This window comes from Crassostrea angulata, chromosome 9, assembly GCF_025612915.1.
Source record: "Crassostrea angulata isolate pt1a10 chromosome 9, ASM2561291v2, whole genome shotgun sequence".
Classification (NCBI taxonomy): domain Eukaryota; kingdom Metazoa; phylum Mollusca; class Bivalvia; order Ostreida; family Ostreidae; genus Magallana; species Magallana angulata.
In genome coordinates this window covers 12,897,476-12,920,220 of record NC_069119.1, presented here as the reverse complement: position 1 = coordinate 12,920,220, position 22,745 = coordinate 12,897,476, and the positions used below count along the sequence as shown (strand labels likewise).

Here is a 22,745-nt window from a genome sequence, read left to right as displayed (position 1 = left end):
GATCGTATGCATTTGCTTTTATCTACAGTTGCAATATAATTGTTCATGTATCTATATAAAAAAGACAATCGTTATCCCTCTAGAAGTATACTTGGATATTTAATACCTTTATATATTTCAAGCAAACACAAAACTGGGTAAAAGTTCTTTAATTGCAGAATGATCATATCAAGCAGATGAAAACATAGTAGAATCAGTCGTTATTACGAGTGTGGTATGGTGAAATTCTATCGAGGGGACAATATTCACGGTCTAAGACGAAGCTTTGCCGACTCCGAGAGCTTCAATTTTGGCTCTAAGGTAGGGTTTCATTATCCCACACACGGATATAATGAATGACCATTTCTCTTGCATTATATGAATTAAAAACGATGGATGACTACACTCTCATATGTCGTTCAAAAGTTAACTTTCTGGTATTCCTCATGTGTGCTGCAAATACTGCAAGTAAGAAAAGGGCATACGACATACGACGTTTGTTTACATTATACAACGGCATAGTAAAACCCAGAGTTAAACAGAAAAAAATCACTAGGGACAATTCGATCTGAAACTGGTGAAAATGCGAAAAAAACATATATGTAGAATGATTACTCTTAATAAATATTAAACATTGTTGACTTAATAAAATCAAGTAAACGAACACAAGTTTTAAAGTCCAAGCACATATTTACGATATTTAGTTACTGGGAGTTAATTCAGTGATGACGAACTGATGATGAAATTTTCACTCCAGTTCTGAGAAGGATATAACACAGTTGTGTTATATACACCTAAGTAACGGATAACTTCATAGTTTGCTACTAAATACGTCGAATACTTAAATTATAGTTAAAAAAAAAGTTTTCTTGTGTGTTGTACCTAACTCCACAATGCTTCTTTTCATTGATATGTCAAAAGAAAAAAGTAAGTCAAATTACGATTTAAGAGGGCTCGATGGTCGTTTCTATTTTTAGACTGTTTTGATTTCCTCTAGAAGAAGAGCTCTATATGAAAATATAGTAAAATACCCAAATTTAAAAGGTAAGATATATAGATTTTTTTAACCAAATAATAGAGTATGGCTAAATACATTATATCCTAAATCTGATAGCTAATTTGTATACCATTCTGCCTCCTTAGGCTAAATTATATTTCCTATAGTTGGTTACATGTAATCGGTCAACAATTTATCCATAAGATTATACATTAAACTTTTGGATCTAATATTTTAGCAATAACATGTCATTAAATAAAGGTAAACAAATTCCAAAAATGGTAGTTTGAAAATTTGAAAGCTTTTATATTTCTTTTTATAGAGATCTTCTTATCAAGGATTTTAATATGTTTAAAAATGGTCATGCCAGATGAGCACTCTTAAAGTCAAGATCTAGTACATGTAAGGTGCCTACAGGTTTATGAAATTCAAGATATAAATTCTTTTAATTAGCAATATCTTTGTTCCATAGGGTGTACCGGGGCTTAAAATTTTGGTAAACACATTGAAAAATCATGTTTTAAACAACTATTTTCTATGAAATATGAAGGATAAAAGTAACAAATGTCGGAGTTTTGTCAATTTTTGACTAATGAAATATATATCTAGAATGCCGACAGTCTTTCCAAAAATGACATTAAACAAGCTCTTGACCTCTTCTTTAAAATGATTACTATTCCTTTAAAGCCGTAAAATACGGGAAAAGATTCATCAATTCAATTATGATGTCATAAAGTTTCTAGCCCCAAAAAGACTGTCTATAATCGTTTACTATATCTTGACCTTAACCTTGCTTGATTTTTTAGAAATAAGGTTTGTCACATCAAATAGTTGCCATAAGTAATATATTCGAACTCTGACCGTATATAAATATTCAACTTAAACATAAAACGTTATATAAATCTAAACAGTCACTAATTCTCATTTCATCACACCATGTTTAATCACTATAAATGGAACCATCTTAACAAGACCTTGAACTTTCGATAGGACCTAACTACCTTTTTCTTGCGTCAAAACAAGTTTACAAGTTTAAATGACGCTAGCTTCAAGTGAAATATACACAGATTACTTAGTCTTACTTAAAATCCAGACAAATCTTGTTGATTTCGCAGAGCCTTGGCTGAGTGGCCAGCAATGAAATAGAGAGGCCTATGTCACATTGCTGTTTGACACAACTACCCAAAGTCCAAGCTCTTGTTAAATGGTTCTAAAGCAAAAAAAAAAAATTCTTAACTTGATCACATTTCTAGCTCTACCATTAGTCTTATTACAACTCATCTAATAAGAATTCGATACCTTCGGAACATTAGAATTCATGGTATATGTGGGTAGCCCTCCTTCACGAAATTACACCCTCGGGGAAAACAAATTCTGAAAAAGTTTTTTACTTAAACTGAAAACGGATACATCCACGAAATTACACCCCGACGAATAAGCAAAAATCCCACAATCCACGAAAATTGACCCCATGGAATTTTAATTGATTTCATAGTAGTCTTGACCACATTAGACTATGTTAGTCTTTTTTAGATGAGCTCTATTGAAAGTTATAGGAAAACATTCAAGTCTTAAAAATTAAGTATGAGTTTCAAGAATTTCCCTTACTAAATGACAACTAGATATACTTTTAGACCACCCAACCCCCTAAACTGTTACTCCATCGCTCGCTAACACTTAGGTCGAATTGAAATATTGTTTCTGCTCATTCGTTTGAAAATAAAATCATAGTGCAAATTCTAATCTCGTGTTACTTGCATACAATGTATTAAATTAAGTAATTTCATATCGCAATTTCAAAGATTTTTCATTTGTTATATTCTCTATCTATAAAAAATATTTTGATAAAATTTATAGGTATTTTGTTATTTTTATATGAAACCAAACTTTATGGTAAAGCATAAATCATAATATGATTTTAAACAATTGAAATATTCTTTGAAGTAAGATACCATGACTTTCTAATAGTTAAACCGACATTATTTTGGCTGTCTATAAAATTTGATATTTGTCATTCTTAAGAGTGAATTGTTTTTAAAATTATCAAATATTTGCAAAACGGTATAGCTTTGAACTCTGGTTTACATTTTATGATGCCAATGTTCCTGATTTTAGGGGGAAAACCTTAAGGATGACGTTTACTCCACTGATGAAAAACCAACTATTGTGTGAAAGACCTTACATGATAGTGTTATTCTTCACTTTAACAAAAGTACGTCAATGACCTACTTTTTTAGTTAATGGCCATTCTCCGTTTTCTGCAAAATACTCGGTTATAAATTTCGACCGGTTGTAGGCAATATTTGTGCCATGTATACAATAGTTTGTGGGAAAGAATTCAAACTCACACGTCTGAGTGTCAAAAGGAAACTTCTGGGTGTTAAATGCACACATAATGATGCTTTGAATGTCTTCTCTACGAACAACCTGTCCGGAACTGTCAACCAAAACTTCACTACTTGTGTCTGCAACAGATCCATAAGTCACACATCGTTTACCAGATATTTCTTGAACGTTACAAATGGATGGAACCAAGACTTTGTCCGCAGGTAGTCGGAGGTATTGGGTGTCGGAGAATTCACTCGAATTCCAGGCAAGATAATCATCTTTCCAAAAGACCTCTAACCAGTTTGATGTGCCTGTTGTTATTTTTGAATAATTCTTCTTGTAGAGAAAATTCTCGACTAGGCGTTTCATTGTTAAGACTCATTCCATACGGAACTCGCGTTGCACTTATGATTAAAAATGCAGCCTTTGTAGTTAACGAGTGGTAGAACATTCTCTCATTCGTCATAGATGTAGCAATAGAAAATAACTAATTGATGTCTGATGTAAGGTTAATTTTAGAACAGTTCAGGGAAGGTTACTCTGGCTTCAAGGCAAATTCTATTTGGAAAGAAAATCGAAGTAAATATAGATGTTCCACACAGTCTAACATTTTCCACGTATTCATTTTTAAATATTTACATCTATCAAGTATGATTCCTTCTAATTCTTACGAAAACTTGTAGTTAATTCATAGCTCTGAAGAAACAGCCAGACCGAAATCTACACTCCCGGATTATCCATTGTCGACATCTACAGCGGCTGAAACTGAGAAGAAATTGACAGATCGGGAATTACACGCCCTGTTTATCTACAGGGACCTACGAAAAATCAAGGACTGCACCAAATAATCATGATGATGTCAGACTCAAAGTCTCACATGAGACGATTTGGCTGTTTCTTTTAGCTAACGTACTTTTGTACGTTAACAGTAATTAAGTGAATTTGACTAACTTTTGATAATTAATTTATTACTTATTACAGAGAGATGTTAATATAAATAACGCGGGTTATGTATTTTTTCCTGCAATGTTGCTACCTTCACATCCCGAATGATTCACCAAAGAAAGCATTTTATTGTTTAAATATCTCCATCGATATAATTACATACGGATCAGTCAATGATACAGATTCAAATCCCTTTGTTCCTCTCTATTGTCTTTAATGAGATTGCTAAGGAGAAATGATGAACTAAAGAGCTTTCTTATCACCATGGCCGGTCGGGCGTTAGCAACATTTTAAAGCCCTTTGAATGACGATCTATCAAAACTGTCTAAAACAGCTATGTTTACAAACTGCGCTCTTGATTTTCAAAAAGTGTTTATCGTATCTTACAGCTACTATAAAAGCATTTTATCAACATTTTTACTATTCAATGTGACAGAAAATTTAACGTGCGACATATGAACTAAAGAAAATTACTTTATTTTCACTCAATTATAATAATCTGTGTTTGTTCAAGAATAGAACTACCGTTTGTTAAACCCAAGAGACACTAGAAATATATCGCTCTCTTACTTTATATTCGCCTCTACCATAAAAGGTTAAATAAAATAGAACATCACTCAAGGTAACAAGTGATAATTAAAAATATTGGGACTTGGCATTGCTTGTAAGGAAACAAATAACCCATCAATATAGGCAGCAGTTTTGCTATAATCTATCTTAAATTATTGCGATCATCACTTTTTGATGATTTTAAATTAAAGTAAACATAATTATATGTACATGCCAATGTCGTAATATTCAGATCGATAAAAGGGAAATAGTTCAAGATTTTTTCATTAATGCATCATCTAATTTTACCGGGAGAATTTCACATGAACGAAGAAAAAACACATCGTACGAACATTGAAAATGGGAAATGATTACACCTTTTTTCCATTCGGAAGTACTCGGGACACTTCGCACAATCTTTGTAGCGTTATAATCCGGGGTACATTTATGCCTTTTGCAATGCAAAATCCATGTAGACTTTCTATTTTTGGTGGTGAACTGAAACCTGAAGCGGTAGAGGGAGCGATTTTCAATACAGATAATCTGGACTTTTTCATTTTAATGAATTGATATTGTTTGAGCGTCAATGTCTTTATGATTATCGGGAGATTACGCAAAAAGTAAAGTGATGGAAGCTGAAACTTGGGACAGAGTATATGTATTTTTGTTTATTGGCTTTATTCAGGAATTTATCAATGTGGGGTCCACTAGTAAATGTTGACGCAGTTCCTCAGTCGTTTGAGGCACCCTGGTCTATTTTCTAATCATTAAAGAGCCTTATTATAATTACTAGTAAAAGAATTGCATTCTGCAAAGACTGATTAACAACTATCATAATAAAAATATTTCTAAGTCGATTAAAAAATAAAAAGTTCGTCTCCTTACAGTTCGATCGATAATACTTTCATATTCTATTTTGATTCAGAGGTAACCAATATGTAAACTATATAACGCAAAACTTCCATCATTTGAAATATCATTTTGGGCGTTGCATTAAATCTTATGAAATGAGATGCATATTGATCTTGTTCTTTATTTGCTTTTAAACATTTAGAACCGCTGATGCATGAAAAAGAAAGAAATGTATTGATAATGGATATGCATTTTACCCGAATGCACGAGAGAGAGAGGGAGAGAGAGAGAGAGAGAGAGAGAGAGAGAGAGAGAGAGAATATATGTGTGTAGGTGCATGTAGTAGACATATTTGGGGGGATACTGTTGTGACACCTAAAGATATATTAAATATTTGCAGAAATCATACGTTTGGAAAAAAATAAAATTTTACATTCAAATCTTTGTTCAGTAAAAGCAATGTAAGTATAATATAATACACGTACATTGTTTTACGTACTACTTAAACTTGCTATTTTAGGCGATAACATAGGATAGCAATGCCTTAATTACCATTGTATTCGATGTATTCGACAAAAGTAAGCACATGATAGCAAGGCAATAACTGGTCTCTCTTTCTGGAAAATTTATGATATTGATCCCATTGTCAAGAAGAATTGAAATTTTAACTGGATTCATCTGATCTGATCATACTAACTGACAGGTAATACAACTGTGTTCACATAAAAGTCAGACCCCAGTGCAGCTTCATGAAGCATATCTCTAGGAACGAAAAGAATGGTGTTAGACCTGTTTACAACATTGAAGGTTGTGATATTAGTACTAATTTCAGCACCAACAGCAAGAAGTCAAGAAAATGGAACTATGGGAATAGAAAATAACCTTCAAGAAACATTATTTTAAACTTACAACAGGTACATGCGACCTGTCAAGGTTTACTCCAGTAAGGTACCGATTGGAATTCGCTTTTATCTTCTATCTCTACAGGAGTTGAATATGAAAATGCAGACTTTACACACAGCAACATGGTTAGAAGTAATGTGGACTGACGAATATCTTACATGGAATTCGAGTGAATTTTCCAACATACAGTATCTCCGACTACCTGCGGACATAGTCTGGGTTCCGTCTATTTGTAATATTCAAGAAATCTCTGGGAAAAGATGTTTGACATACGGATCTGTTGCAGACACAAGTAGTGAAGTTTTAGTTGATAGTTTCGGAAAGGTTGTTCTTGGAGAAGCAATTAAAAGCACCATCATTTGCAGTTTAAACGCTCAGAAATTTCCTTTTGACTCTCAGATCTGTAGTTTTGAGTTTTTTTCTTATTATAATTATGTTTTTGGAACGGATATTGATATCAACCAGTCTATTTTCCAAACTGAATACTTTGCAGAAAGTGAAGAATGGGCCTTAGTGTCATCAAGCACGAAAAAAATGGCGAAAATGGGATACAATAACATTATCATCATGTCAGTTGTATTAAGAAGAAAACCTTTATTTCCAACTTTGACACTGGTTGTTCCCATCATCTCCTTGTCTATCATGAATGTTTTCTGCTCTGTGTTGCCTATCGAATCTGGAGAAAAGGTAGGAATGTCTATGGCTTTATTTCTGACATTTGCGGTTTTTGGAAGTATTCTTAGCGACGAGATGCCAAAAAACTCCAGAAATATTTCTTGGTTCATGGTGTATGTGACAATTCAGATTATTGTCAGTGGCTTAAACGTCGTCATTGAAACATTTGTGTTGCGTTTGTATTATTTAGAAGTGAGGTATCTGACAATGGATCCTGTATTAGAAGAAATGGCATGCGACACAGTAACTTCAGTGAAAACTTCTTTCAATGAATTGAAAATGAAAACAGATAGCATCGACCGTACAAGAACACATCTTTCAAGGAAATGGAAAAATTGGGCAAAACGTCTAGATAGAGGCTTTATGATCTTTAATATTTGCACAAGTGTAATATCTTTTTGTGTCTGCGCGTCAATGATCATGATGCATTAGATCTACAAAGTAATGCCAGATTTCATCAATGTGATGATTCAATAAACTCTTCGTAAAAAGTGTGCTTCTACAATTAAATACTCTTACTAGGACTTTAAGCCTTTCAAATATTTCAACTGTCTCTTGTGTATGGATGTAAAATATAGTGGTTTGCTACTTTTTTCCAGATGTTTGCTTATTTTGGAACCCATATAGCGACATATTTACAAATATTTCTGAAAAAATGTATTTCATCGGTTGAGTTGTACAGGACAACTCAAGAGAGCGAGATAATTGTGGCCAAATTTAACACCTTATTATGATTTACATAAGCAAAGAAATCTGTATAACGATATTGAGAAATATATCAATTTTTAAGCTGAAATATTTTGATTTTTTAGGTGATACGAGGGTCAATAAAAAATACGAAGACAATGTGGCTGTTTATCATATATTTTTCATGAAAGTCATACTTAACAGATAAATATGTGCACCAACACTTAAATTATTGATATGCCAAGTTTTAGTCCATTTGATGAGACCGTATTTTTGTTACCCCTTTTTAAAAACAACATGTTTTGTCACCACGGCGCACGGTAACGTTCAAAACATGACGTCAAGATTAAACACGCACAATTTATAAATATACCCCATCTTTATATCATGCTTAGTCTCTTGTGCCTTTCTCCTTACAATTTAAAATGGCACTTAACCACTAAACATCTTATTTGCACACATTTGTACGAGAATCATAAGTTAGTTCTTCAAAGTTTTCATTTTCTAACCGTGTATCTCTTAGTTTACAGTAAGGATAACCCTGAACGTCGGTTGACGTTACTTCTTTTTGACCAACTATTTACAGATATTCTACTCTCTTTCAGACTGTTTTATATTCAAAATACAATGACCACCTCCCCCACAAAATTTATTACAGTTAAACACAAACTTGCAAATAATTGATAACTTATTTTTTGCACCATTGAGCATTTTCACAGCTTGTATCGGCTTTTTCCTGAGTTAAATCTATTTTATTTGTACTTCTCGTTGCGCCGTGACGTCCGGCGACGTCGATGTTTTTAGTCAATTCTAAATAGGACTACCTGACTTTAGTTACTAATATCTGTTCGACAAAACAATTTATTCCGTCATTATTTGGTACATAGAATACTATGAACTATACTAAATTTGAAGTTTCAATATTATTTGGTTTTAAGCCCTATTTATGGAGATATTACTTTCAACATAATATGGTTTATTGTTGACATAACACACATTTTGACCGTGCGCCGTGACCTCATTTTTGCAGGATTAAATTCTAAATAATTCTTAGAAATAAAAAGAAATTTATTAACTTTTTTTCTTGCAAATTGTTGAAAACTATTGCTAAATTATGTCTACCAAATTTAGTAATGATATGACGTTAAGTAACATAGATATGACAAAAGTCTTCGTATTTTTTGATTGACCCTTGTAGTTTATGACTAAAGTGTTTGGCTGTAATGGAATTGGTTGCTTGCTTGTGGATGCAAAGCATTCATTATTGTACGAACTATCTTGTGAAGAATATGCTGTTTTTTAATCGATAAATAGATAATTTTACATAGATATATGTATATCTATAATGACATAAAAAATTACTGCCGATTGATTACAATGATATGTATGCATTCATATTATTAACATTGCCGAATTCTCGGTAAAAACTTTAATTTGCATATAGTAAAATATAAAACAAACTCGTGACCATGATTTTTTTTCGACTGAAATGAAGTTCGCAAAAACTTGATGTCGAATCATTGGGTGTCAACGCTTTGATTCTTGTCTTGAAGCAAAAGCAATGCAAGTGCACAAGTGTACATGCACATGTACCATTGGGTAAAGCAACACTATTCTGGGAACAATTTTCAGTCTTAAAATAATTCAGTTTTGCCTGTGATTGATTTAAGTCTGCTGTAGATATTTGCTGCTGCTCTTCATTATGTTTTGGTCAGGAATATAAAGAAAATGTCAAACTAAACGGACAAGGGCATATATGTAACAAATTACCGATATTCTTTTCCTTTTAATAGAACATCTCAAGTTACAAAACAAAAAAAGAATGGTTTTCCATGCATGTACAAATAAATTGACGTCAACATACCTGTATTGTTTTGAAACAAACAATACATATACTTATTGAGTGTAATTTTAAACAAGTTTTTCATTTTGAATAATGAGATAGGTATAGATATTCCTTCTTATGTTGATCTAGTAGAACAGGCTCGTATAAGCTCTTCTTTGTACATTTCAACATATTTATAAATGGAAAAAAGTACATACATAAACAGAATCTCTCCACTCTCATTAAACTAAAATTCAACCTAAAGGATACAACCTTTCATCTAACTCTAAAAAAAACCCCTCGCTTTGTATTAAACAATGAACTGGTTAATACATGTATTTATGCGTTTTTGTGTTTAATGGTTTCCAAAACAGTTTTAGATTTGCCACTCAGCATTCTGTTGAGATTGTAAGACGGTGATATTTCTAAAGACATTTACAGTCAATAAAAGAACAAAATTAAAGCAAAGAAAATAAACAATAGACAATTATTATATAAAAGCCTTTCCAATCTGGTAAAGATGTACTGAATAGGTTTCTATTGAAATTGAAATTGATTAACCAGAAATATGTCAGCTAAAATTATTCATATATATTCGAAGACACCTTCTATACGGTGTGTTCATTCTTCGACGAATATACAATGCAAAGAAATAAAGAGGTTAAAGCATTACAACTGTTCAAAAGATAAATTTTAAAAAATTCTAATACCGAATATTCATTTGAATGGAAATAGGCCTTTAAATTTCGTATTTCTACCAGCATATTTGCATTACAAATGTTTGCAATTTTACGAATAAATAGCAATTCGTTAAATTGCATTACTGTAATGCATGCTTTGTTAATTTTTTTTTTTCAGTGAAAGAAAGCAGCACTATAACTTTTAATGCACTAACAACGTCGACGATTAAACCCAATCATATTATTTACATAGTCCAATGGACACATTTTAACACCGATTCAATAAATTGATCATTTAAATGGTTTGACGATACTATCATATTAACAAAAACAATAAATGTATTTGTCTTTTTATCCATTGAACAGTAATACATGTATATTATTGGAGCGATTCATTTAAAATAAATCTTAAAACAATTAGTTTGAAGAAATTTGTATTATTACTTCTTCCTTGAATATCAAAATTTTGAAGTTTAAGACTTTCTTTTCAAAAAATGGATTTGAAAACATACACAATTTTGAATGTATTTGTGTTCACTGTACAATGATGTAATGTTCCAAATAAATATCGAAACGACTTTTAAACTCGTAACATTAGGATCTTTTTAAATTTTTGAAAAAGATACACCATATTTAATGTAAGGATTCAATTTTATCATGATCAAGTGTAATAGATATCTAATTTGGCAAAGATCCAGTTTAAAGTATTAAAATATTGTTTGTGATGCGTTAAATTATGAACATTTGCAATATCCAGTATTGTTGTTATCATGATAAATTCGTTTCTAGTTATAATTATATATCAACAATATATTACAAATATTTACTCACTTACATTTTGATATACTAGCACAGTAATTTTTCTACGTGATTAAAGACATTGAGTAACACTTTTCAATTGTAGGCAGAACATATCCATAGAGATAAATTCTGAGTACTAGTTCTATGCTAAAATGTATTGTAAATGCCCAAGTTGAACTGTTAGCATAAACAATCCTTTTTAGATGATTTCTGTGAACTGCTCAACATATCACCTCTATTGTTTTCTGCCTTAAGTATACCCAGCTATATTATACTTTTCACTAGTTTTCGGTTTCATCTAAGAAATAGTAATTTTTAAGGAATATAATTAAAATTAGCTCGTCCAAAATTTTAAATGTTAATGGTTACAACAAATTGCAGTCTTTATAAACGATTTTCAAAAATAAAAAAAATGAGCATTTTCTTAAACCAGAGACTGCAATTAAAAAAATATTTAAAAATGATAATTGATCAATGTTAAATTGATTAGATAAAGAGACAGAGGGATACCAGTACTGACTCATGATTATTGAAGTACATATGAGGAAAGTGATGAAGTTTGTGAGAAGGTGGAATATTAGAAATTTTTTATCGAACTCCTTTGCTTTCGTTCTGCATTTCTCGTCCATGTTAGTTTGACTTTGATCATCTAATTTTAAATCCATGTTACTTTCATTTTCCAAATTCCTAGATTTCATCTCCATGTGGTCAAATGAGGGAGATACTGCATTTTTATTTTCCTCAAGTCGAAAAAATCGGGACAATGGGCTTAATTCGGCGTGGTAGATACGTGGAAGATAAAGATAGAGTTTCTTATTGTGTTTATATCAAAAGAGACAATTTGAACTACGTGTTTACTCGATGTTTTTAATTTTAATTCTACTATACTTTTTATATAGTTAGGTATACAGGTAACTCTCAAAGGCTCGAACTTCGATCGCTCGAAGTTCTTGATCGCTCGAAGTGAGTCTAGGGTCCCGATTTTTTCCCTATATAACTAAGCAAATTTACTATTGATTTCTCGAACTCTTGATCTCTCGAAACCCTTGATCTCTCGAAGTCAGACAGTCCCGTTGTTCATAAACTATAGTTTTTTTTTACTCTCGATACCTCGAAGTCGCCGTGTATATCCAAGCGCTATACCTAATTAACACCTACTTGGTCATTTAAATGGCTCCACGGGTTAGACGCTGGACCCGTGTCAGGGGTTGTTTATTCAGGCAACACTTGTCCTGCAAGGTGATAATTGTTTGATGATTGACCATACCGAAACCCAATCTATTACATGTATTAACACCAACCCTTTTACGATAATTTGGAGACCCAATGAAAATGAGAAAATAATTGAGACGAAACGATAAATATGAGCCATGGTCAAATTTTAGAATTATAAAACTGTAAAAGTTATGCTTATCAGCATCATTATCATTATTATGATCATTGCTGAACAGGGTCTTAAAGCTGGGGAAGGCCCCGTACAGTGGGAACAATGGGTGATTCTCAGTTATCTCATTTATGACATCTCGATCGTCTCGAAGTCCAGTAGTACTGAGTAATATGGTCTTAATATGATGCATAGAATAAATAATTATGATGAATTTATTCAATAGTTGTTTGTATTTAGTTTTAAAAACATCCAATTCTGTATATTTTACTGAAAAGAAAATGTTGTTTAGGCACGTGTGTTAGGTTAGTACTAAATAAATGGCTTAATCATAACATTCGGTAAGACTTATTTAAAAACCCGTCGGTAATCCCGGAAAATTTCGAACTCTTGAAAACTCGAACTCTTGAAACCTTGATGTTTTTCCTCGGTCCCATGAACTTCGAGCTATCGAGAGTTACCTGTATATTTCATGATGAAGCTACGATTTCGGAAGATTCGAATGATTTGAATTTGGCGCCTTTTAGTTATTTTTTTTCAAAACGGTACATTCAAGAAAAAAATGTTTGCAGCTCTATAGCTGATCAGCATCATATCTGTTACCAAGTGTTCAATTGTGTAGTTAAAAACCAGAAAAGTTAACATAAAAATTAATCCTTGAATGTAAGGACTAGATCAGATATTTACAAAAAAAGGAAAATCTAGTTTGCAAATAAGTTTATTAGGTTTTTTATTTTAATTTATTTAAATAAAATACGAATATTCTAACTTTTTTGAAATATTTTATACCGTACCACGACAATTCAATGATTTTAACGTTTCCTAACATGTATCAAATGAATTTAAAAAACAAATTATTAGATAAATTACCTGAACAAAGTATTTTCTTTTAATAATGCTATGTACCAAAGTACAACATATCGAATACTAATTATCAAACTTAGATCATAATGATTGTCATGCAAATGCAGATAGAAATGATGTTTGCACAAACATTCAAAATCATCATGACTCTATCCAATTTCTTTGCCCGACTTTTCCACATTTCTTCAGAGTCAGTTGCCTTTGTTTTAGCAATCACACACTCGTATTTCTCTTTACTTTTATCTTTAGTTTTGTTGTTCGCATTATGTAATGTACACACTTTGTCGATGTAAATTGTTTCTGATCTACCTGCGTATTTATGATACAGGTGTAAAACAACCGTTTCCATGATAACCGTCAGCCCACTTAAAAGTATCTGAGTCGTCACATATACCATAAACCACGAAATATTTGCTGCGTTTTGGGGCATCGTGTCACTGATTATAGTTCCGAAAACAGCAAAAGTAAGAAATAAAGCCACAGAAGTACCCATTTTTTCTCCGGATTCAATGGGCAATAAAAAACAAAACGCATTCATGATTGACAAAGCGACAATTGGCAGTACTACCGTCAGAACAATAAATAAGGGTCTCCTTTTTAATACAATTTTCATATTAAGCATATCAAATTTTGCTTGAACATTTGTCGAGATCAAATCCCACTCTTCGTTTCCAATAAAGTAACGTGATTCATAACTAGATTTGTTTACAGCCAAATATGTTTTTTGAAATCGACCGGTAGATGATATAAACGAGAAAATGCAGGTCTGGGTGTCAAAAGGAAAATGCAAAGCATCAAATTTACACAGAACAATACTATCCATCGTTTCTGTCAGATATACTTGTCCAGAGCTATGGATTACAGCCTCGCTTCTTGAGTCTTTCACCGAGTCATATGTCAAACATCTTCTACCAGAGATTTCCTGAAGGTTGCAAACACTGGGAATCCATATCTTATCGGCAGGCAATCTTACGTAGTCGATATTAGAAAAAACACTAGAATTCCATGTAAGATACTCGTCCGTCCAAGAATATGTTAACCAGTTTGCAGCATGTAAAGTTTGCGACTTTATATCCAGCTTTGGTAGAGAGAGAATGTCTAAAGTAAGACTCACAAATATCCGATTCGAAGAGACCTTGACTGGTTTTCGATATCTGTTATAGTTTTTAAACAGTTTTTCTTGCAGGATAGATTCATTGTCTATTGTTTCATTATCATGACAACAGACTGTTGTATAACTCCATAAAAACATAGCAGTGAAAATAAATGGGCTGACATTCATTTTTCTCTGTTCCTGATAAATAGATTCAAAATGGACTACGTACAATTTTTGTAGTTGCAAGGGACACGCTAAATAGACAAGCAACACGTAGAAACTGTTTTCAAGTGTTCAATATCCGGTTCTGTTTAATCTCTGTTATCGCAAGAATCAACCCAGAAAAACATAAATCTAATATTTATTTTAGCCAACCCGTAACTAAACTTTGCATCAGATTCTTTGTCAGTGAATCATAGTCATTATTGGAAAATGAAGTCCTACTCATGTGCGTAAATATTGGTAAAAAAAATTATCAATGCCACCCACCTTTTACAGTATGTATAATTCTACAACTGTTTCTTTGTCGCGCATATTTTTGGTTCACATCATGATTTACTAATTTACCATTTGACTGATTAGAATTTAGAAAATACAATAAATATAGGACGTTCGTGGCATTGTAGTAAGTATATCTGCTAAACAAAATAAAGTCATTATGTATGTGATGTAACTTTCCAAATAAAATGTCCACGTCTAAATAATTAAATTCAATTACAGTAACAGTTTCCCTAATAACATTAATGATAGACAATGCAACAATGGGAACAATTTTAGTTAGTGTAAGAAATAATGGTCTACGTCTTAAGATTATTAACATATCAAGCATACTGTCTTTCTCATATACACTAATTGAGAGTAAATCCCATTCCTTGTTTCCAATATAAAAATCGGTTTTCATATTTGACTGATTCAATGCAAGGTCTAATGTGTAAAGCGTAGTGCTTGTAATAACAAACTTGAAAACACATGTTTGAATGTCAAAAGGAAAATTGATAATGTTAAATGTAAATAAATTAACACTATTCATCATTTCAGGCAGGTTTTCTATACCTGTTGTAGTTCTTAAACAACCTTTTCTGTAAAGCAGATTCTTGGTCCATAGTGATATTGTTTTCACAATTAGCCAATGGAGAAATAACTAAAACATTAACTTTAATATTCAAGATAACGAAAACTGTTTTGATATTCATTTTGTAATCCCCTTAGCAATTGATGTAATTTTATCAATAGAAGTCTCCCTGTATCACACGAATTAGTTTAAATGAACAACCATTAGTAGGCAAAAGTTTGCTGAAATCTCAGTCACATTTGAGGAATATTTGCTGTTTGAGGCCTTTTCTTTACGACCACAAAGAAGACAATCCTTTTCGAGTCATCTGGTACATAAAAAAAAATTGACTGCTTATATTCTGATATTAGAGTTAATACTCTAGCATAGAGTATTCGAGGATGGAATGTTAAATAGTGCTGATTAAGAACGCAGAACATCTAACAATTTCACCGCCACCATAGACATGTTTGTCTAATTTAAGCAATACTTCGACTGCATAATCAACATTTATCGTTTTAATCTCATAACCTGTGTCTCTACAAAAGAAAATAAAAACGTTCAAATTTGATCTTAAAACTAAATAAGTTTGGCAGTCTTGTTGCTTATATATATATATATATATATATATATATATATATATATATATATATATATATATATATATATATATATATATATATATATATTCAGCTCTTAAAGTTTCAGTCCCACTTTGATGTTTTATTAAAATATTTTATTGCTTAAAACAAGATTAAAACAAGTTGAAAAACTACACAGAACATGATTAATGCTAATCAATTATATTTGTTTGTCTCTGATTCATATATTTACTTTGGTTTCATTAAGATAAAACGTGCATTAGCACATCATCTTTGTAATGCATTAGCAAATTCAGAGTACTGAAACAATGAATTGAACCATTATCAATGTTGACTCAATATTGGGAGATCTTTATGCCATTCAAGTTGTATCAGTGACGTTTAAAAATACCCAAAAGAATGCAATCATCCCATTGTGATTGACGATTTCGCAATAATGCTTTCATAGTGTCTCTTATTTACTCATATGTTGTACAAAGAAAATAATGTTGTGACAGTGCAAATCTATGAGAGGGAACAAAATGAGTTACCGAATAATAGCATTTAAAATTGATGGTTGCTATCGTGGGCTTACTTGCAATCAATGATGTAATGATATGTTTTTTGAAAATAAGGGGCATAAGAACTAAACTGCGATAAAATCTGTTTACAAGTTACTAGGGCCTATATAAAATATTTGACGCACTGGATTTCAAACATTTCATTCGTGTGAACTTTACAAGCTGAATCTTGGATAGAATTTTAAGTTACATGTTTTTTAATTGACGGATATCTTCAAAGGAATTTTAGTACGTTTCACGACATCATATATCTTTGCAAATATACAGATAAAGTTTTGGTTTTGTAAAATGCATGGATACCGTCAGTAAATTTCTTTTTATTTCATTTCATTTATAAAGATCGAAGAACAAATAACATTATTTTTTAAATTATGAAAATATATTTTGAGGCTGAGGATCTATGATCTTATACGCAATGAATGAATTGATAACTGTATGTATACTTTGAACGTTTCAAATGAAATATCTTACAAAAACTGATGTTATGGAAATATTTGCTTTGACCTAAAAAATAAGCACACCGTAAAACATTATTAGAAATTATAGATAAACTTTTTTTTATTATCATCCATTGAGAATATTTCAAATCAAAACAAATTAAATGCGTATGATTTCACATAAATACTTTTTAGATGATCTCTGGTTCATAAACAACGTTTTTAACGGATATCGATCTTAGCGTTTTTTTAAATTAAAAAAAAAAAAAGACTCATTTTTTAAAATCAAAAACTAAATGTTGAACTCAAAGCATCTTCACGAAGAAGTCTGTCTGTCTGTCTGTCCGTTCGTCTGTTTGTCTTTGCATTCTTGCAATGTCAAACTTGCCAACCTCTTTGGTAGTGAAACGGAATTGAACGAACCTACGAAAATGGATTGCCCTGACATCCCTACGAATGAACTGCCCCAAGGGCATATCAATCAGCAAAGCCTGCAGCTGAGGCAGACTGGTTAAGGAGCTCAGAGGTGACACAGCGAACAGGTCATAGCAGAAAAAAGTCCTTGAAAGGTAATAGTCAGGAAGAGTTAAGTTTAGGGTAGGGATTAAAAATAGTTTCACCAGCAGTATTGGTATCTGGGAAATTAATCTGTGAATCAGGTCGTAGTAAGTCTGCATAAGATTAAGGCACCTGGTCTCCAATCTTAATAGAAACTCAGTACCGGGAAGTCTACCGTGACAGTTTGCCCACTCTATAATAATAGTGTACCCGAAAAGCCTCTGATATAACGGTTATTGTATTAGCAAATCATTTAGACTTTGCATAATCAGGTCAATCAAATTACTTTAAGTATATTAGGAATATTAGGTATCCCTTACAAAAAACCCTTATATTATATACAATATTGTTAGAGAAACAAATTACATAAGTCATTAAATATTTCACAACATACTGTAAAACGAGAAAATTTGGCGCATACATATTTTAGCGCAAACGCAAGTGCCAGTTCATTAGCGCAATTATATTTAAGCGCATACATCTTTTTTTTAAAAAAAATACAAAAAATGTTGTTGTTTGATAAACGATCACGCCCAAAATTTAGTTCTGTGTTCACTTTGGTTTCTATCTAGCATGCACGGTAAACTGTCGTTGAGAACAATACACTTACTTTTGTGTAAATTGTCAGTAAATAGATATGAAAACTTCATTTATGGAAATGATATGTAATTTTTGTTGGTAAACAAATTTGAGTTATCGGACTTTGAATTTATCGTGTCGACTTGGATAACACTAGAAGAGTCCCGAAACTAAAAGTGAAATCGAATGCTACATTTACCATGAGTTCCGATCACCCTGAGGGAATCTTTTTCATAGTAATCTTACATTTAAAAAACACAAAAATAGGTATCGTCTTGTTATCTTTATATCCACTAATCAGAGATCAAAGAAATTATGATCAATCATGTATTGTCAGTGTAAACGATCGCCATGCTTAATCACATTTTCATCTCGAGGTGCTAAATGGAAGTGGCATGGGGAGAAGCCCAATTTTCAAGGTGCTAATGAGAGATATTAAAAAGCAATTAAAACTGAATTTATTAATCCATGTTTAGGCACTTATACCCTTATACCCGATAACCTATACCGTTTACCTGTGTAATTGTTTAAACAAACAGAACCGAGAGCATCTGATATTCAAATGAACACTTTTATATAGCCTTAAAAATGGACTGACGTCATTGTTTTGCAACTTGAAGAAATTTAACACATATGGAAAATCGTTGGCGCACTATTTATTTCAGCGCTCAGAGGCAGTTGCGCCAAAAGCGCTAAAATTTGTAGAGCGCCATATTTTCTCCTTTTACAGTATAATAAAGTCTTTGAGCATCCAGTTTACGAAGAATGCATTTATTTTCTTAAAATTTGTAATAAACCAGGAGCCGATAAAATTTATTGACTTTTTTAGACATCAAGACTTAAAAAAAAAACTCCTTGATGACATTCCTGAAAAGAATACGAACGAATTATTTTGACATAGTCGTTAAGAACAACAATTGTTTTATATTTCAGTAATCACATTCATCTTTATGATTTAACTTACAATAACCGCACTTAGGTTAACTCTGTTGGAGTTGTTTATCTTCGATCAGTATATTTGACTATAAAAAAAGTACACAAAACTGTCTGGCAAGACTGTTTGTATATATAGTTTGCTAATAAATGATATTTTTCACCCTAGTCTTTGTTATGAGGTATTGGCAAAACGTTTACTTAAATTGAATAAAAAAATATTACTTAAGTTGTAAAAATATTTAAATAAGTTTTGTTTTTCTTCCAGAAATTTTATTTTTTTTGCACTTTCGGATCGTATGCATTTACTTTTATCTACAATTGCAATATAATTGTTCATGTATCTATATTGAACTGACAATCGTTATCCCTCTAGATGTATATTTGACTATTTAAACCTTTATATATTTGAAGCAAAACACAAAAATGGGTAAAAGTCTTGAATTACAGAATGATCATACCAAGCAGTTTAAAAATATTTTTTTTCAAACGGGAATAAATCTAAACAAATCAGAAAATGCTATGAAAATTGATTAAAATGACATATAATTGCATATCGTACATAAAAAGGTCCCACAAACTACTACTTATGTTGATATGCATTTTTTAAAAAAAAGTCTACTTACTTATGTTTTCATTCGATTAAATTAATAAATATATTTTAATAAGTTTTAATGAGCAAAAATGTTACTTACATAAGAAAGCAGCATGCGTAAGCAACACAAAGTTGTCGTCATATCCTATATGACTAAATGAAATATAAACGTTTAAAGAATAAAGGGGTCAACACCTTAAGTATTCAACACCTTAAGTATTTACTGTGTTCAGTGGAGCAATTCAAGTAGGTGGCCCGATGCTTTGATTTGTACATGTATGTGGGGATAAGTGTAAGTTAATTAGTTTATGATTAGTAAGCATTTATCAATTTGTTCATGTTTTTTTTGTAAAACGCAGCCCTGATTTCCATAAAAATCCATGGACACACCATAAACATTTCAAATTATACAGTATTTGACAAAAAGTGCTATTAAGAATTTTTTTATATAAAAAGTACAAATACACCAATGGGCCTCAAACTTATAACTTTCAGCTTTTGAAATGATGCCATATGATAAGACTTCGTGAGAGAGAAAGAAAAATACACCAAGTCATTTTAGGCCATTGTTTTTCGAAAGAAAGTACGTAACGATATATATGTGTCCCTTTTGTAGCGACTTAAGATGTTGACTGGACCCTTTGAAAAAATAAATCATGTCATCTGTCACAGTGTGAGATGTATGCCCTTTCTTATGTTCTTACGGTCAAAATACTTAGTTTCCATCACAGGATGAATCTCTGCCATTCAGTCAATTGAAAGGTAACTGAAATTTGACTGAATGGCATATCTGTGCCATTCATCACCTTTCCAGACCATTCAGTTATCATTTAGTTGACTGAATGGCAGAGCTTCATCCTGTGCATATTTTTGCACCATACACACGTATTGGAAAATTATGATTTTCTCCCACGATACAATGACTCCAGAAAATCGATACTTATTCCGAGAACAATGACGCTAAGGGTAAATAACGCCAAGAAGTCAGGCCAAATCAAATCCCTCTAGAAACATGATTATTATACCTTTTGAAGTTCAGAACTTAAGAATTAGCTCCTACTTTGTCAGGATCTTCCCATTATTGTATAAATATATTATTCCATAAATCAATTATTTTATCTTCAAATGAAAACATATTTCCCATGAATTTATTTTTTCGCATATTGCTTGCTTTCTAAAATCCTATATGCTATCCCTGTCTAAAATTTTCTTTCTTTTCCCGTTATTTTTTAAGATATCTATAATCCATGAACAAACCTAACAGGAACAAAAAATTGAAAATGATATGCAAAGATCCCATTTTAGCTGTTAGATAATTTTTTATTGCTTGTATATATTGACCAAATCAATAAGGTTTGATAAGGTAAAAAAAATCTCCACATTTAATTTTACCAATTTTTGATACCACACACATCATATTGTATCACATCATAATCGTAATTGTATAAAACATTAAAACATTTCGCAGAAAATGTATATCACAATAATCTCGACACACGTCTACTTGTATAGTACCCAAAAAGTTGTGCATCTATAACGTCACTGAAATGGACCAATTTTCTCAATATTGCACGACATTACAATATTGTCATTTTGTATTCAGATTTTCTTTTGGAAGCATAGAGCATCGTATCATTTTCACATAATATATGTGTTGGTTCAGAGAATAATTATGCGCATATCATGTTAAAAGAAATAAGAATTGCAATTTTTAAGCTGATTTTTTTTTTCAAAAATGTTCATTTCTTTTAAAATGACTAAAAAATCATGGTTTTTTAAATTTCTGTTGGCATTATTTTTGCGGGAAAAGCCGTTAAAATATCATGATCTTCATGGTGCAATTTCTATCTTATGACGTTAAAGAAGTGTTTAAACAATTTACATTTTTAAATGTGATTTAAACTTTCTTTAACATTAATTTTAAAGCTCTTAGTAGGATTTTATTTTTATTTTTTTTTTTTTTTGGGGGGGGGATATCAAATGTAATCTAATGTGTCATGTAATTTAAATTAATGTTATCTTTTACGTTATCAAACAAGTTTGCAATAAAATACCTTCTGATACATGTAAACGTTTTTCATCCGTACATATGTTTAATTATGATATAGAAAAACAAACCTGTGATGCTAATGCCCGCACATGCAGTACCTCAGAGTAAACTTGGTACAAACCAACAAAAACCGACATGAAAGAAATTAATGAAGGGTTTACTTGTTGTTTATAGAAGAAAAACACTAAAAACTATACACTTCATTACATGTAATATGTTTGAAAAAGAAAAGGAATGAGGACCGTCCTTTTCGAAAAATACCTCATAACATCCACAATATTATCAAAACTTTCTTTCTAATTACACCAAACTACTACTTATTTATCTCTCATTTAATACTCTGTACATTGCCATACTCTGAGATTTTCGTGTATATCAGAATTTTAGTGGGCATACGAAATGCCATTGGCTGCATTAATGTGTATTATTGAATAAATAAGCATCACATAATGAGAAGGTAAAATTTGAGAAATCTGACCAGTCAAAAGTTTTTTGGTCTCAAGAACTATAAAAACGCTGCATGCAAGAGTGGGGATGTATTTCTACTGCCTCATTTTGCTTAGATGTATGTTGAATACTCTTATATATGTTCTATTGTATTGAGGAAAGATTGAGGAGAGTTTACCTGACTGTGTTTTGTATGGTTTATTCTTCGAGAATTAATGATCAGGGGATGCTTCTGACTTTTTACATATTGAACTTAACGTACTGAAAACTGCTCGCTTGCCCACAAATGTTCTTAGACCATGGCAAACAAGATTTTAACGAACTCTGTTCTGATTCCTATCGGGATTTCCATATGCCTAGAAAATATC

The 22,745-nt window shown here is 31.6% G+C and overlaps 1 protein-coding gene and 1 pseudogene across 1 annotated transcript; one reads left to right on the top strand and one right to left on the bottom strand.

Moving 5' to 3' along the window:
* Positions 1-6,365: 6,365 nt before the first annotated feature.
* Positions 6,366-9,359, top strand: LOC128163939 (neuronal acetylcholine receptor subunit alpha-5-like; annotated as a pseudogene).
* A 4,020-nt stretch (positions 9,360-13,379) lies between these two features.
* LOC128164147 (neuronal acetylcholine receptor subunit beta-3-like) lies at positions 13,380-14,863 on the bottom strand. The gene has a single exon (XM_052827888.1). The coding sequence runs from the start codon at positions 14,749-14,751 to the stop codon at positions 13,546-13,548; it is 1,206 nt and encodes a 401-aa protein (XP_052683848.1). The 5' UTR covers positions 14,752-14,863; the 3' UTR covers positions 13,380-13,545.
* Positions 14,864-22,745: the final 7,882 nt, after the last annotated feature.

Coding starts and splice junctions, on each gene's coding strand:
- LOC128164147 (XM_052827888.1), bottom strand. CDS start 14,751: ATGAATGTCAGCCCATTTATTTTCACTGCTATGTTTTTATGGAGTTAT.